Source organism: Entelurus aequoreus, linkage group LG10 (assembly GCF_033978785.1).
Source record: "Entelurus aequoreus isolate RoL-2023_Sb linkage group LG10, RoL_Eaeq_v1.1, whole genome shotgun sequence".
NCBI lineage: Eukaryota > Metazoa > Chordata > Actinopteri > Syngnathiformes > Syngnathidae > Entelurus > Entelurus aequoreus.
The window spans coordinates 6,810,637-6,829,137 of record NC_084740.1 but is presented as its reverse complement, the minus strand read 5'-3'; the positions used below and the strand labels follow the sequence as shown (position 1 = coordinate 6,829,137).

The 18,501-nt window shown below is 40.0% G+C and overlaps 1 protein-coding gene across 6 annotated transcripts in view; it reads right to left on the bottom strand.

The window, feature by feature from the left end:
• ncam1b (neural cell adhesion molecule 1b) overlaps window positions 1-18,501 on the bottom strand; it is a 286,896-nt gene that overhangs the window by 157,420 nt on the left and 110,975 nt on the right. For all 6 annotated transcript variants that reach the window (XM_062059916.1, XM_062059911.1, XM_062059914.1 and 3 more), the window contains exons 4-6: window positions 15,329-15,472; window positions 8,385-8,522; window positions 7,983-8,100 (exon numbers count right to left, since the gene is read on the bottom strand). In XM_062059916.1, the coding sequence (XP_061915900.1) occupies window positions 7,983-8,100; window positions 8,385-8,522; window positions 15,329-15,472 (400 nt within the window). The remainder of the gene's footprint in view (window positions 1-7,982; window positions 8,101-8,384; window positions 8,523-15,328; window positions 15,473-18,501) is intronic.

Below are 18,501 nucleotides of genomic sequence, written 5' to 3'. Positions count from 1 at the left end.
GGGCAACCACCGTGGTATCGACCAAACAATAATATTGGTATCGTTACTGTCCATATTTGAGTACCTTTGTTTACTTTCTGTCAGGTTTGTCACTGACAGTTTAGTTATGTTTTGGTTTTCCCTCTTGTCTTTATTTCCTGTAAGCGCTCTTATTTTGGTTCAGTTTCCTGCTAGTCTCCCTGAGCGCTGTTCCCCTCAGCTGCGGCTGATAGGCACCTGGCCACACCTGGTGTCAATCAGCCAGCTGCTATTTAGACCTGCTTTGACCTCCAGTCAGTGCTGGAGTATTGATTGTCATCACTACCTGTCGATGTCGCTAATACTTGTCCATGTCTTTGTTTGCAGTAAGCTGTTCCTATTTGCTAGTTCCCAATTGCTATTTACAGTTTGCTGTCTCCTAGCTCCTAGTTTCTTGTTTTCCTGTTTGCTGGTTCCTGTTCCCTGTCTCCAGTTTGCCAGTGCCTGTTTCCTGGTTTGTAGTGATGGGTTGATGAGGCGTCATGAAGCGTTTCGACACATTGCAAAACTGTATTGATACTGTGTCGATACTGTGTCACTAAATACTGACATCTGCTGGACATTAAAAATCCCTACAGGCAACCTAGGACCGACTCAACTGACACTGATTTTATGACCTAATATATACAATAATATAAACTAAGTCATTGTATTTCATTTAGGATTATTTCATATCTTTAATTAATGAAAATATATTTTTATCTTTTTTGGATAAAGTCAATAAATAATGTGAACATGTATCATAACATGGAAAACTAAGAGAAGGTGTTGTGAATGAGGATGCTTGTGGACTGGGAATTTTTATTTATTTCTTTTTTTTACACATTTTTATTTTAAAAAAACCCAGTTTTTCCAACGTATTCAATTTTAGATGATTTCTCTTAGTTATTATTTCTCCGGCTGTAGAAAAGACCCGCTCACAGGCAATGTTCCCTGTAATTGTTCATGTGTCTGAGCAAACACAAAAAACTCCCTGAGCATTCAGTGGAGCACATGTGAGCAACATCAAACGTAGCAATACCAGCAGCACACCTGTCTCAAACCAATCTTTTATAATATTCAAATGAGAGGAGTCATTTTCATGAGACTATTTTGGAATATTAGTGATTTGGCCCACTTGTAATGAAAATAAAGGAATCTTGTTTTTCATAAGCTATGGATTAGTATTGTACAATATGTCTGGGTGGGGGTCCTGCTTTGGAAATCATTTGTACCCCTTTCAGAGATCACATTTAGTTCCCCTTAAACATCCTCATGTTGCACAATGAAATGTAAGCATAGGATGAAGTGTGCATTCCTGTATTCTCTAGTAACAGCATTCCATGATTAATATAATTAAATTACCATTAATAATAAATGACAGTAGAATAAGCACACGTATGACTGAGGAGTCATAGTGTAACTTTGTGTGGTGTTTGAGTTGTCCGACTTTTTGTGTGGCCATAAACGCACCAGTGGTTTAGTGGTATGCATGTTGGTGACAGATGACAAGTTGGTTTTGGCCTGGTTTGTACAGCAGAAAATGACTAGTTTTTCGAGATAGGAGTTTTTTACTAATGTTTTTGGTGTGTTTATGGCCGAATATAAACAGTTTTGCTCAATAAAGTGATCGATATAATTCCTGTCCTCGAAGCATCTCGATAGACGTTACAATAATTGAACGGTGTTGACGAACACCATTAAGGCCGCTTGTTGCCACTGTCACTCAGAGTTGCATTGCAAAATTACACAGAATAAATGTGTTTGTTTTGTTTATAATTCAGATGGGTTTGATTTGGTGCGCGGCATATATTTGCTGTGCGCAGAGGACGCTTGAGCAGTGCGCAATTGCGCAGGCGCGCACTTTAGAGGGAACGTTGCTCACAGGGCACAGAGGAGGCGGGAGTGGAACTGGTCACAGTTCGCGTATCGGTCACGTGACCAAAACAGCTCATGATCGGTCACGTGACTTTCTAAAAGCGGTACGCGCACCGACACAGGGTTTCGCTCTATGAGCTTGACGCATGCCGGACCCATCACTACTGGTTTGTGTTTTGCCTTATTTTATGGTCTTTAAATCATGTTTTCCTGCACCAAGCCTGCCTTCTCTGCATCTTGGGGTTCGTCACCAACACCACGTGACACTTTCAAGAGCTCTGGCTTGCTTATCCTCCTACATGTTTAGCTATTCCTCGTCCTCCAGTGAAGAAACTTGTAAAAGATAGTTTATTTGCCGCCATGGAAGCAATGATTGCTGATTTGGAAGTGGCTTTGCACTGCGGAGGGAAGTTGGTCGCCAGCTTGAATGCGGCATTGCTTGTAGCTGTCAAATTTGCAGACACAGCTAGAATGTGTCAACCTGCGTTATCACAATATAATGATAGTTTATGTAAACTATATTGTCTGTATCTCGCAAACCTAATTTTTTTGTCAGTTTTTTTAACCAAGAAATCGTAATCGATAATCAAATGGATTTTATTTTTGCTGCTCCTAGTGCCCTGAATGTTCCCCTGCTTTCTCAACTTGCATGTATTGGAGAGAAGGGCCCTTATTTGTGCAAGGGCATTTTTACAATGTTGTCCTTTAAAGGCCTACTGAAATGAATTTTTTTTTATTTAAACGGGGATAGCAGATGTATTCTATGTGTTATACTTGATCATTTCGCGATATTGCCATATTTTTGCTGAAAGGATTTAGTAGAGAACGACGACGATAAAGATCGCAACTTTTGGTATCTGATAAAAAAAAGCCTTGCCCCTACCGGAAGTAGCGTGACGTAGTCAGTTGAACATTTCCGCAAAGTTCCCTATTGTTTACAGTGATGGCGGCCAGAAGTGAGAGCGATTCGGACCGAGAAAGCGACGATTTCCCCATTAATTTGAGCGAGAATGAAAGATTTGTGGATGAAGAAAGTGCAAGTGAAGGACTATTGGGGAGTGGAAGCGATTCAGATAGGGAAGATGCTGTGAGAGGCGGGTGGGACCTGATATTCAGCTGGGAATGACTACAAAAGTAAATAAGCACAAGACTCTATTAGCCACAACACAACCAGGCTTATATTTAATATGCCACAAATTAATCCCGCATAACAAATACCCAGGTGTTTGTTATGCTAGCTCCTAGCTCCCGTCCATATAACCCGCCAATACAATTCAAACACCTGCACAACACACACACTCACTCAGCCCAAAGGACCGTTCACCTAACCCAAGGTTCATAAAGCTTATATATTTACCCAAAGTTATGTACGTGACACGCACGTACGGGCAAGCGATCAAATGTTTGGAAGCGCAGCTGCGTACTCACGGTACCACGTCTGCGTATCCAAATCAAAGTAATCCTGGTAAAAGTCTGTGTTGTCCCAGTTCTCTACAGGCGTCTGTGTATCGAAGTCAAAGTCCTCCTGGTAAGAGTCTCTGTTGTCCGAGTTCTTCGATCTTGACTGCATCTTTCGGGAATGTAAACAATGAAACACCGGCTGTGTTGTGTTGCTGACTTCCCTCGCAAAATACTCCGCTTCGCACCGACAACTTTCTTCTTTGCCTGCTCAGCTTCTTTCTCCATAATGCAATGAACAAATTGCAACAGATTCGCCAACACAGATGTCCAGAATACTGTGGAATTTTGCGATGAAAACTGACGACTTTAAGCTGGCCGCGGTGCTGGACTAAAATGTCCTGTCTAACTCGTGACGTCACATCCGCAGCGTCATCATACCAAGACGTTTTCAGCAGATATTTCGCGGGAAATTTAAAATTGCACTTTATAAGTTAACGCGGCCGTATTGGCATGTGTTGCAATGTTAAGATTTTATCATTGATATATAAACTATCAGACTGCGTGGTTGGTAGTAGTGGCTTTCAGTAGGCCTTTAACTTATTGACTGAGGAATGTAACTTCTACGTTATAATGACATTTGTAACTGGCTAACATTAGCGGTTTCTATTCGCCTGTACTTTTATTCTTGGTTCCTATCAATATTTTGAGAAACGAGTTTGACCCGGCAGTAATTCTAGACGTGCGAATACTATATTCCCTGCGCCAATTCAAGGAAATACGGTACTTAAAAACGGCAGAGGGATTCTCTCCCACAGATTAGATCTTTCCTTTCGTGATGAATACGTCGTCCAGGAAACCCAAAAAAATGTGTGTCCTTGGCCATATTTAGATAAATGTATGCACTTAGAGAACACAATGCCCAAAACCCCTGAAACCCCAAAAAGGACAAGCGGTAAAAAATGGATGGATGGAATGACCGAAACCTTAGTTTTTAGTTGTTACTCTGTAAACCAAAATCAGAACTGCTCTCAACATCTAGACGTCCAATACAAATTTACCGTACTTTTTGGATTATAAATCGCTCCGGAATATAAGTCGCACTGGCCGAAAATGCATAATAAAGAAGGAAAAAAACATATATAAGTCGCATTTTTTGGGGAAATGTATTTGATAAAAACCCAACACCAAGAACAGACATTTGAAAGGCAATTTCAAATAAATAAAGAATAGTGAACAACAGGCTGAATAAGTGTACGTTATATGAGGCATAAATAACCAACTGAGAACGTGCCTGGTATGTTAACGTAACATATTATGGTAAGAGTCATTCAAATAACTATAACATATAGAACATGCTATACGTTTACCAAACAATCTGTCACTCTTAATCGCTAAATCCCATGAAATCTTATACGTCTAGTCTCTTACGTGAATGAGCTAAACAATATTATTTGATATTTTAAGGTAATGTGTTAATAATTTCACACATAAGTCGCACCCCCGGCCAAACTGCGACTTATAGTCCGAAAAATACGGTATATGTAGCTTTGATGTAGCAAACTACTTTGGTCGTGTGGCTTGTAGTATTGCTTGCTCCAATTCTCTGGAGATAGCTTCCACTGTAGCTTAGCTAAATACAATTGAGAGTAACTTGTAGCTTACCTTACTACATTTTCCAAGTACAAACGTAGCTTGCCCATCACTGCCATGATGTGAAGTCAATTGCTACGTTTGGGGAAAACACGTGACAAAAACTATCTGGAAGATATGAATTATTTCATGTTTAACAAAGATTTAATTAATCTAAATTACTACAAACAAAAGCCAGTAAGATTTTGTTACCTAAAAGTCACAGTCGAAGGAGATCGCTACCATGGAAACACAAGGATAAACAAAACCTGCCTAACAAAGCAGGAGCCTATCAGTGTCGCATGGAACACTGTAGCTTTTGACGAGGGCAATCTTCAGGTTTCACTCTTTAAATGCACCTTTTGCTATCATGCCCTGAAGTATCCCATTGCAATGAATTAACGGTTAGCGTGTCTAATATAGTTGATTAACACATGGCATTAGTTTAGTGGCGACAGGAGTTAAATACAAATTTTCTACCACTATCAGTCCTTGTTTGTATAGTCATTACATAGTTTTTATTCTTCAAGAACTGAGAGACACTCACATTTACAGTCGGGATAAAAAGTTGACATACACTTGTAAAGAACATAATGTCATGGCTGTCTTGAGTTTCCAATCATTTCTACCACTCTTATTTGTTTGTGATAGAGTGATTGGAGCACATACTTGTTGGTCACAAAAAACATTCATGAAGTTTGATTCTATTATGAATTTATTATGGGTCTACTGAAAATGTTAGCAAATGTGCTGGGTCAAAAGTATACATACAGCAATGTTAATATTTGCTTACATGTCCCTTGGCAAGTTTCACTGCAATAAGGCGCTTTTGGTAGCCATCCACAAGCTTCTGCTTGAATTTTTGACCACTCCTCTTGACAAAATTGTTGGTTTTCTGACATAGACTTGTTTCTTCAGCATTGTCCACACGTTTAAGTCAGGACTTTGGGAAGGTCATTCTAAAACCGTAATTCTAGCCTGATTTAGCCATTCCTTTACCACTTTTGACGTGTGTTTGGGGTCATTGTCCTGTTGGAACACCCAACTGCGCCCAAGACCCAACCTCCGTGCTGATGATTTTAGGTTGTCCTGAAGAGTTAGGAGGTAAACCTCCTTTTTCATTGTCCCATTTACTCTCTGTAAAGCACCAGTTCCATTGTCAGCAAAAAAGGCCCAAAGGATAATACTACCACCACCATGCTTGACAGTAGGAATGGTGTTCCTGGGACTAAAGTCCTCACCTTTTCTCCTATTGCTGGGTATTTTGGCCAAACAGCTCAATTTTTTTTCATGTGACCACAGAACTTTCCTCCAGAAGGTCTTATCTTTGTCCATGTGATGTCAGATGAAACAAAAATTTGGCCACAATAACCAGCAATATGTTTGGAGGAGAAAAGGTGAGACCTTTAATCCCAGGAACACCACGCCCACCGTCAAGCATGGTGGTAGTCGTATTATGCTTTGGGCCTGTTTTGCTGCCAATGGAGCTGGTGCTTTACAGAGAGTAAATGGGTCAATGCAAAAGGAGGATTACCTCCAAATTCTTCAGGACAAGCTAAAATCATCAGCCCGGAGGTTGGGTCTTGGGCGCAGTTGGGTGTTCCAACAGGACAATGACCCCAAACACACGTCAAAAGTGGTAAAGGAATGGCTAAATCAGGCTAGAATTACGGTTTTAGAATGACCTTCCCAAAGTCCTGACTTAAACGTGTGGACAATGCTGAAGAAACAAGTCCATGTCAGAAAACCAACAATTTTGTCAAGAGGAGTGGTCAAAAATTCAAGCAGAAGCTTGTGGATGGCTACCAAAAGCGCCTTATTGCAGTGAAACTTGCCAAGGGACATGTAAGCAAATATTAACATTGCTGTATGTATACTTTTGACCCAGCACATTTGCTCACATGTTCAGTAGACCCATAATAAATTCATAAAAGAAGCAAACTTCAAACTAGTCACGTCCGTTGTGTCCTTGGGCAAGACACTTCACCCTTGCTCCTGATGGCTGCTGGTTAGCGCCTTGCATGGCAGCTCCCGCCATCAGTGTGTGAATGTGTGTGTGAATGGGTGAATGTGGAAATACTGTCAAAGCGCTTTGAGTACCTTGAAGGTAGAAAAGCGCTATACAAGTACAACCCGTTTATCATTTATCATTTATTCATGAATGTTTTTTGTGAGCAACAAGTATGTGCTCCAATCACTCTATCACAAAAAAATAAGAGTTGTACAAATTATTGGCAACTCAAGACAGCCATGACATTATGTTCTTTACAAGTGTATGTCAACTTTTGATCGCGACTGTATATCCGAGTTTATCACATTTATATCTGTTTATATTAGAGATGTCCGATAATGGCTTTTTTGCCGATATCCGATATTCCGATATTGACCAGCTCTTAATTACAGATTCCGATATCAACCGATACCGATATATACAGTCGTGGAATTAACACATTATTATGCCTCATTTTGCTGGATGCATTAAACCATGTAACAAGGTTTTCCAAAATAAATCAACTCAAGTTTTGGGGGGGGGGGGGGGTGGGGGGGGGGGGGTGTATATTGTAGCGTCCCGGAAGAGTTAGTGCTGCAAGGGGTTCTGGGTATTTGTTGTCTTGTGTTTATGTTGTGTTACGGTGCGGATGTTCTCCCGAAATGTGTTTGTCATTCTTGTTTGGTGTGGGTTCACGTGTGGCGCATATTTGTAACAGTGGTAAAGTTGTTTATACGCCCACCCTCAGTGTGACCTGTATGGCTGTTGACCAAGTATGCCTTGCATTCACTTGTGTGTGTGAAAAGCCGTAGATATTATGTGATTGGGCCGGCACGCAAAGGCAGTGCCTTTAAGGTTTATTGGCGCTCTGTACTTCTCCCTACGTCCGTGTACACAGCGGCGTTTTAAAAAGTCATACATTTTACTTTTTGAAACCGATACCGGTAATCTCCGATATCACATTTTAAAGCATTTATCGGCCGATAATATCGGCAATCCGATATTATCGGACATCTCTAGTTTATATTCAGTCATATAAAATCATCTTATATAGAGCTGAAAACCTGTAGTAAGTTTCTACACGTACCTTGTCCAGGTCACCATGGGTTCAGGATAGCCATCAACTGCACAAGTCAACATGGCAGATTGGCCCACATCTGCAGTGGCATTCACCTCTGACTGCCACACTCTGATAGTCGGGAGCACTGATTCACACAAACAGAAAGATAAATAAAGTGGATGCATGTCAAAGAAAGTAGGTTGGAAAGCAGAACCCTATTTTCGGCACACACGGTCCCTGAGCCCAGAACTAGCAGCAGACACACATCATTAGAATGCACGCTTCACTGTTGCCGTGGGAAACTGTTTGCACATAGATGATGAGCACATTGTCATCTTCGTCAACATCCACGCTTGTCACGCCAAAATACATAAAGTACACAAAATACACAAAGGTAGTCAGTCATACAGTGGAGAAAGGTTTCCTAACCGTTCACGATGACCTTGATAACCCGTAGATCAATCTCGCCGCGGGCCATCAAGCGTCCTTCGCAGATGTACGAGCCCTCGTCCGTCTTTTTTATGCCGCGGATTTGAAGGTGGTTGTTGCTCAGCACCCTAAAACGAACTGATAGGGGAGATAAAAACATTGTGAGGGATAGGCTAACCAATGTCAACATTAAATAGGATGAATACAATAGTTGGGTTTTTATCTGCAGAGCTGCTGGATTTTTATATGTACACTACCGTTCAAAAGTTTGGGGTCACCCAAACAATTTTGTGGAATAGCCTTAATTTCTAAGAACAAGAATAGACTGTCGAGTTTCAGATGAAAGTTCTCTTTTTCTGCCCATTTTGAGCGTTTAATTGACCACGCAAATGTGATGCTCCAGAAACTCAATCTGCTCAAAGGAAAGTCAGTTTTGTAGCTTCTGTAACGAGCTAAACTGTTTTCAGGTGTGTGAACATGATTGCACAAGGGTTTTCTAATCATCAATTAGCCTTCTGAGCCAATGAGCAAACACATTGTACCATTAGAACACTGGAGTGATAATTGCTGGAAATGGGCCTCTATACACCTATGTAGATATTGCACCAAAAACCACACATTTGCAGCTAGAATAGTCATTTACCACATTAGCAATGTATAGAGTGTATTTCTTTAAAGTTAAGACTAGTTTAAAGTTATCTTCATTGAAAAATAAGGACATTTTAATGTGACCGCAAACTTTTGAACGGTAGTGTATATATTGTATTATTTATATATTTATTGCATACAAACATATGTCCAAAATGTAGAAAACTTCAGCTTCACAAAGCACCTTGAATTTGATGAAATGTTGACTTCATAAATTCAATCATGTGTTAATTCAAAACGTTATTGTTACAAGCCCCGAGTGATTTTTTGCAACAATAATACAATACGCTCTGATATTGCTTGGGGTCTGAGGTGACTAACAGTCACATTCAAAACCAAATTAATGTTTTTTTCCTTTTCAGAGAATAAAAGTGAGACAGAGCGAGCGCACAGCCAGTCAACAATTACTGGAATTATAAGTTGTCACCTGGTTGCGTTTTGACCAGGCAGTTTTCTTCTCAACAAAATATTATTATTCACGACTTTTTTTTCCCAATCATTCCACATGAGGTGCTTTGTTCCCTTTATGTTTACTAATTGATTGTGGATACTTGTTTTGTTTATGTTATATTTTCGGATAAAAGCATTGTGTGTATTAGTTGCTGAAACTAATGTACAATTTTTTGTACAATTCATCCATCTTCTTCCGCTTATCCGAGGTCGGGTCCCGGGGGCAGCAGCCTAAGCAGGGAAGCCCAGACTTCCCTCTCCCAGCCACTTCGTCCAGCTCCTCCCGGGGGATGCCGAGGCCCTCCCAGGCCAGCCGGGAGACATAGTCTTCCCAACGTGTCCTGGGTCTTCCCCGTGGCCTCCTACCGGTCGGACGTGGCCTAAAAACACCTCCCTAGGGAGGCGTTCGGGTGGCATCCTGACCAGATGCCCGAACCACCTCATCTGGCTCCTCTCCATGTGGAGGAGCAGCGGCTTTACTTTGAGCTCCTCCCGGATGGAAAAGCTTCTCACCCTATCTCTAAGGGAGAGCCCCGCCACCCGGCGGAGGAAACTCATTTCGGTCGCTTGTACCCGTGATCTTGTGCTTTGGGTCATAACCCAAAGCTCATGACCATAGGTGAGGATGGGAACGTAGAAAGGTGAGGATGGGAACGTAGATCGACCGGTAAATTGAGAGCTTTGCCTTCCGGCTCAGCTCCTTCTTCACCACAACGGATCGATACAGCGTCCGCATTACTGAAGACGCCACACCGATCCGCCTGTCGATCTCACCATCCACTCTTCCCTCACCATGGACTCTGACTTGGGAGGTGCTGATTCCCATCCCAGTCGCTTCACACTCGGCTGCGAACCGATCCGGTGAGAGCTGAAGATCCTGGCCAGATGAAGCCATCAGGACCACATCATCTGCAAAAAGCAGAGACCTAATCCTGCAGCCGCCAAACCGGATCACCTCAACGCCCTGACTGCGCCTCGAAATTCTGTCCATAAAAGTTATGAACAGAATCGGTGACAACTCATCTAATTTTGACAAATCTCAAATCATTTAAATAGGTGTGTTTGCTCTGACTAATAATACATGATGCTAAAAGCAGTTAGTGTAGCTATGGTGCTAGTGTCTAGTTTAGTCTTTATTTGGAGGGACAATGCACAGAAACATTCAGCTCAAAGGCAGATATGTTCTGTACCAGATTATAGCTAAATAGCTCATTTCCATCTGCAGTCCCTGGCTACCTCAATTAAAGGGATACAAAAATCATGCAATAAAATCATAATGTAGCATGTAATCAAATTAAGAAAAGTCATAAAATGCCCTTTCATGGACACATACCTAATATACAATACAACCACACCTCATTTACATCATCACACAAAGACAATACATGCTCTTGTTCACATCTGTCATCATTTGTAAAAACAACCATGATTTTAACAGAAACACCTCACAATTTACAACAAAAATGCTCTCATGGATAAATATAATACACATTAAGTTGATGTGTCAAACATAGTGGCCACCTTAGTGACCGTGTGAGCAGATTTGATTGCTCCAAAGCCACTTTTTAACTTCAATTGTGAATGAAGTGTCATCTGTTAGACTTTTCTAGTTTGTTGTGTAAAGTTAGTTTGTGTGCATGGCAGCACTGCCACAGTTTAGGTCAGGGGTCACCAACCTTTTTGAAACCAAGAGCTACTTCTTGGGTACTGATTAATGCGAAGGGCTACCAGTTTGATACACACTTAAATAAATTGCCAGAAATAGTCAATTTGCTCAATTTACCTTAAACTCCGTTATTATTAATAAGTAATGATATTTACATTTAATTGAACGGTTTAAAAGAGGAGAAAACATGAAAAAAAATGACAATTACATTTTGAAACATAGTTTATCTTCAATTTCGACTCTTTAAAATTCAAAATTCAACCGAAAAAAAGAAGAGAAAAACTTAAAAAAAGAATTTATGGAACATCATTAGTAATTTTTCCTGATTAAGATTAATTTTAGATTTTGATGACATGTTTTAAATAGGTTAAAATCCAATCTACACTTTGTTAGAATATATAACAAATTGGACCAAGCTATATTTCTAACAAAGACAAATCATTATTTCTTCTAGATTTTCCAGAACAAAAATTTTAAAATCAATTCAAAAGACTTTGAAATAAGATTTACATTTGATTTAACAGATTTTCTAGATTTGCCAGAATAATTTTTTTGAATTTTAATCATAATAAGTTTGAAGAAATATTTCACAAATATTCTTCGTCGAAAAAACAGAAGCTAAAATGAAGAATTAAATTAAAATGTATTTATTATTCTTTACAATAAAAAAACTTGAACATTAATTTAAATTGTCAGGAAAGAAGAGGAAGGAATTTAAAAGGTAAAAAGGTATATGTGTTTAAAAATCCTAAAATCATTTTTAAGGTTGTATTTTTTCTCTAAAATTGTCTTTCTGAAAGTTATAAGAAGCAAAGTAAAAAAATTAATGCATTTATTTAAACAAGTGAAGACAGAGTCTTTAAAATATTTTCTTGGATTTTCAAATTCTATTTGAGTTTTGCCTCTCTTAGAATTAAAAATGTCGGGCAAAGCGAGACCAGCTTGCTAGTAAATAAATACAATTTAAAAAATAGAGGCAGCTCACTGGTAAGTGCTGCTATTTGAGCTATTTTTAGAACAGGCCGGCGGGCGACTCATCTGGTCCTTACGGGCTACCTGGTGCCCGCGGGCACCGCGTTGGTGACCCCTGGTTTAGGTAGTCTGGTCAATATCCAAAGTACGGATGGGCGATATGGCCTAAAATCAAAATTGTGATATATATTGCAGCCTCTTCCCTTAACAATATTATTCTGCATTTCAAAACAGGTTAAAGGTTACAAAAGCTGGTCCTGCTCCATGCTGCTGAAATGAACTGTATTTCCTCATTTTCGTTTTTTGGAAGCGATCTTGACTTGACTTGACTTGACTTTATTAATTCATGCTTGCAGTGGAGCCAGGGCCCCCACTGAAAAAACAGCTGAACTTTACAATGAATATCAAACAAACAAACAAAAATAAAAAAATAAAAAGAACAGACAGTATTTTATATAAAAAAAAACATTTTCAAAAAAAACATTTTCAAGGCAACAGCAGCATGGAAACTATTAGCATTCTGGTATATGACTGTATTACTTATTTAATTAGATAGTGTCATTATCTCTCAGTGTAGTTGCTTTCTGTATCTGTAGCTGTATCATTATCGCTCTATACCAGATTTGGGCAAATTAAGGCCTGGGGGCCACATGCGGCCCGTTAAGCTTTTCAATCTGGCCCACCGGACATTCCCAAATATTTTTTTTAGATGTTTAAGATGTAAAGTGTAGCTGCCATTATGATGTGCAGTGATGTTTTCTATTGACCGTAAGTCTTCAACTATACTAAGTACTTCAAAGGTTGGAATCTGCGCTTTGGCATGATGTACTAGTTACTATGGTAATCTATTTAGTTACTATGGTAATCTAATTAGTTACTATGGTAATGTAAGTCACAGCAGCTCAGACGAGGCACCAAGCAGTGTGGGTGGGGAGCGTTTCCACAGAGTGTTTCCAGAGCCTGAAATGTGGGTGTCAGGGACAGACGTGGAAGGAGATTTTTACAACAAAGTTCTAAAGCTTAGGGATATATCACATACATCAGATTGTAGGTGGGGTTTTTTTTACCCTTCGCGTTCATATTTCGCTGTTTGTTGCACTTTTGTTGTGTTTTGCTTGATTGTAAAATATGTGGATGGAGAAGGGGTGTGACGTTCATACACTACCGTTCAAAAGTTTGGGGTCACCCAAACAATTTTGTGGAATAGCCTTCATTTCTAAGAACAAGAATAGACTGTCGAGTTTCAGATGAAAGTTCTCTTTTTCTGGCCATTTTGAGCGTTTAATTGACCCCACAAATGTGATGCTCCAGAAACTCAATCTGCTCAAAGGAAGGTCAGTTTTGTAGCTTCTGTAACGAGCTAAACTGTTTTCAGATGTGTGAACATGATTGCACAAGGGTTTTCTAATCATCAATTAGCCTTCTGAGCCAATGAGCAAACACATTGTACCATTAGAACACTGGAGTGATAGTTGCTGGAAATGGGCCTCCATACACCTATGTAGATATTGCACCAAAAACCAGACATTTGCATTTGCATTTGTTCATTGCATCTTGTTGCAGGTTGTCACTCAATTACAGCTACATTAAAAAAATAATAACATATCTCCTAATATGGAAAACAACTTTTTGCCATATGCATTTTCTTGCGTCTGTATCATCCCCGCATTCCAGTGTATCCAATTGTGCAAAGTAGGTTCCATTGTAGATCACATTCTAGGACTGCTTTTTAAAAAAAATGCTCAGACAAAGTGCTACCTACTCAGTGGCCTAGGTCAGTGTTTTTCAACCTTTTTTGAGCCGAGGCACATTTTTTTCATTGAAAAAATCCGGAGGCACACCACCAGCAGACATCATAAACTCAGCTGACAGTAAAAAGTCGTTGTCGCAGTTGTTGGATATGACTTCAAACCATAATCAAGCATGCATCACTTTAGCTCTTGTCTCAAAGTAGGTGTACTGTCACCACATGTCACATCACACCCTGACTTATTTGGACTTTTTTGCTGTTTTCCTGTGTGTAGTGTTTTACTTCTTGTCTTGTGCTCCCATTTTGGTGGCTTTTCCTGTTTTGTTGGTGTTTTCCTATAGCAGTTTCATGTCTTCCTTTGAGCGATATTTCCCGCATCTGCTTTGTTTTAGCAATCAAGAATATTTAAGCTGTTTTATCCTTTTTTGTGGGGACATTGTTGATTGTCATGTCATTTACGGATGTACTTTGTGGACGCCATCTTTGCACCACAGTAAGTCTTTGCTGTCGTCCAGCATTCTGTTTTTGTTGTCTTTATAGCGAGTTAGGTTTTAGTTTCGTTCTGCATAGCCTTCCCTAAGCTTAAATGCACTGTTCCCAACATCTACATAGCAATTAGCTACCTACTGCCACCTACTGATATGGAAGAGTATTACATGGTTACTGTGCCGAGCTCTAGACAGCACCGACACTCGACAACGGCACATTTGCAGACTATAATTACTTGTGTGCAAAAAATATTTTTACCCCAAATAGGTGAAATTACATAATCTCCCATGGCACACCAGACTGTATCTCACGGCACACTAGTGTGCCACGGCACAGTGGTTGAAAAACACTGGCCTAGTGGTTAGAGTGTCCGCCCTGAGATCAGTAGGTTGTGAGTTCAAACCCCGGCCAAGTCATACCAAAGACTATAAAAATGGGAGCCATTACCTCCCTGCTTGGCACTCAGCATCAAGGGTTGGAATTGGGTGTTAAATCACCAAAAATGATTCACAGGCGCGGCAACGCTTCTGCTCACTGCTCCCCTCACCTCCCAGGGGGTGAACAAGGGGATGGGTCAAATGCAGAGGACACATTTCACCACACCTAGTGTGTGTGTGACAATCATTGGTACTTTAACTTTAACTTAACTCACATGTTACATTCAAAAATTCAGTAACAATTATGGCTACTAATCCCCTGCCTTTAATTTCCCTGTTTTACCGTCAGATCATACGATTTGATGGTATGCATGAGGTTTGTTTTCAGGCATACTATCCATTCTAACCAAATACTCCTTTATTTTCCATGTGGCAGTCCAATTTTCAAACTGCAGGTTGCAAAATGTAATCTCTCCCACAGCTTGACCGAGTTGAACACCCTGTTGAATTTCAATTTGTTTTCTGTTAGCACTGTGTCTGTCTTCAAGCTGCATACATTCTGTGAACATTTTTTGGTTTTTTTCAAGCTTACCATCTTTTTCCAACTGTATTTTTGCTCCTTTGTACTTCCAGAGGACGGTCGGTGGAGGTGAGCTGATGACATCACATACGATGATGGCGGTGTCTCCTTCGGTGTACTCTTGAGGCGATGGCGCATTTGTGAAGGTAATTCTCTCTGAAATAATAATGATACAAGGTCCAACATCGTTAAAAACTGTTTCACTTAATCACCTCATGAAGAACATCAACACCTGTTTCAGTTTGATTCAGCGTACTAATGTTTGGGGTACAGATCTGTTTTAAACAATCAATTTTCCAATTTATACCCGTCATTATACAAAATGACGTATGATTTGAGGGTTTTGGAGGTGCTGGGGTACCAGGAGGTGCATGCGTAATCGAAAAAGGGTTGAATGAGAGTTCCCATGGTGCTTTTGTTGACCAGAGAGGAGATTCTGTAGAGAAATCTTGTTTGTTGGTTGACCTTTTTGATTACCTCGGTTGCCATTTTATCACAGGAAAGTTTAGCCTCTAGAATGGAACCTAGGTAGGTGACCTCATCTTTCCTGGTGATAACAATGTCACCCACTTTAATAGTGAAGTCACTGACTTTCTTGAGGTTGATTTGGCACCCAAATAGGATGGATTCCGTTTTACCTAAGTGTATGGATAGCACATTGTGTAATATTTTAAATGATTCTGTTGCCAGTAATGTAAAGAGTGGAAGAGTCCGAATCTGTTTAAATTTAAATAAAATGTTTCTGATCGTTACTATTTTACTTTATTAAAAAGGAAATTTGACATACTGTTTATTTGTTTAAAAGGATCCATATTAGTGGCTACTCAGTAGCCACTTATATTCCTGGAGTCGAGACAATAACATCTAAAGAAAATCTCAACAATAGAAAAGACACTCTGAATAACAAAGGATGTGCCTATAAAATGCCATGCATAAACATTACTACGATCCATCATATAAAAAAAAGAATACAAGGGAATAAAAACGGTCTTTAGTGTAGTAGTTTGTTAAGCTTGTTTGTAAAAGCCTTTACATTATTTGACTCTTTAATACTCAGGCAGCCTATTCCACTGGGAAGCAGCTCTTTACAACAGATTTTTGCATGGCACATGTTCTTGGTCCTGGTACTACATTGTTTCCATTAGTCTGTTGTCGAGTGGAGCGTCTGTGTCTAAAAACATATGATATTTTTAGAGTGTAAGATTTTTGGCTTTGTAGTATATACAGTATAGTAAAAAAAAAGACCAGCAGGTTTTTTAATAAGTGCTTATCAACATATAACCATGTTAGATTGATAGATTGCGGTGCATATTGTCAATACTAATCCAAATTTGGCCATTCAATGCCAATCGTGCGGCCTTATTTTGCACAAGTTGTGGCTTTTGAATATCTTTCTTTGGAGTGCATGACCATATCAAGTCTGAGCAATCAAGATGAGACACGATCACTGTATAACTTGTTTGATTGAAAATGTAGTCATAAAATAGGCACATTTTCTAATAACAGAAACAGTCCTGCCCATTTTAGACACAATATTGTTTATATGGCAAGAACAATTCTATTGATAATTTATGGTTAACCCTAACAGCTCGGTTTCATGCATCTGCCCCATAGAAATACCTTGCCTTGTGTGGTGTTCGGGTCTGTGGGACCCGTTTTCATTTTTTATTAAAAGAAAAATTATACAATTAATTAATTTTTCAAACTGAGACTCACTGACTTTGGCACATTTTCTGTGAAGAACATATATCAGAATACATATTTAATAACCACACACCATACACCCCCCCTACACATGTCCGGGACCACTGGACAAGGGGCTAATAGAAGTGTGGAAATTGATGTTCTGTGTACCACCCACTCACACACACACACACACACACACACACACACAGCAGGCCTAGACAGGAGGAGGACAGAGTGTAGGTACACAGAACATCAGAGGGTCAAATGTGCGAGAAAATGAGAGCAGACAGTGTTGACAAACAATGTTGCAACCTTGTGTGGGAACCGCAGGTGCAGAAACACAAAAGAAGAATCCCTGTGGGATGCAGAAACTGGGAGAGAAATTTTCCGTGCAACGTTCATATTGTTGTTACTCAGCCAGCGTTTGTGGGTCTGATGGACCCGTTGCATTTTGTGGCTTTTAATGCCTCACAATCAGACACTTTTGTGTCAAAATACTGAACAGATGTTTACCTTATCCCGATAAACATCTGTTCAGTATTTTAACATAAAAGTGTTTGATTGTGATTGTGTTTACCTTATCCCAATAAACATCTGTTCAGTATTTTAACATAAAAGTGTTTGATTGTGAGGCATTAAAAGCCACAAAATGCAACGGGTCCATCAGACCCACAAACGCTGGCTGAATAACAACAATATGAACATTACACAAGGGTTAAAGTAAGTGATTGAGGCTGTACATTTCCTTATGTATGTTTATGGCCCGGAATCATGTATTTAGTTTTACTGTTATTTAGAACACGCCCATTACTGTCAACAAAACTGGATACACAGTCCAGTTCACTTTGCAGTACATTGTATTAGTATTTTGTGCCAACTGTTTCAAGTTGTCCGAACTGTAATAGCTCAATGCTTTGCAATATTGTTTTATTTCAGCAATTGTCTTATAGGATAGGTCTTTATTGTCATTGCAACAAGTACAACGAAACTATGTTTTCAGCACAAACCCGTTCAAGATTAGACAAACAAACAGTGTACAGGGTTACAGAACAGGAACGCTGATGGGTCGCCACGAGGCGCCCCGTAAAAGGTGGGAAAAAGGTAAAACGCTGGGGGGAGGTGTATATGCCCATTGTCTTGGGTGTGTTGATGTAGTGTCCATAGGCCTGGAGCCGTTCTGCATGCAAGCAAAAGTTCGACTCCAGGTGTCGTTGAGGAGGGAGCGATGTCAAAAGCGTCCATCATTGAGGTGTCCTCGGGGATGTTTTCAGAACAGCCTGCTCCTGCGTCAAGGCCATTCGAGGGAGTCAAATCGTAGATTAGGATTTTTGTTTTTCCGCGAGCAGACATTACAATGGCTTGTCTGTTCTATTTGCCCATGCTGGCCCTCATATCCAATTTTTCCCTTTCAAACAGCTTTTCCATGATGTGATCCATCTTGCGATTCAGTTCAGAAATCGCCCCAGGCTGTGATCCCACAGCCCGGCCCAAACCTTCCA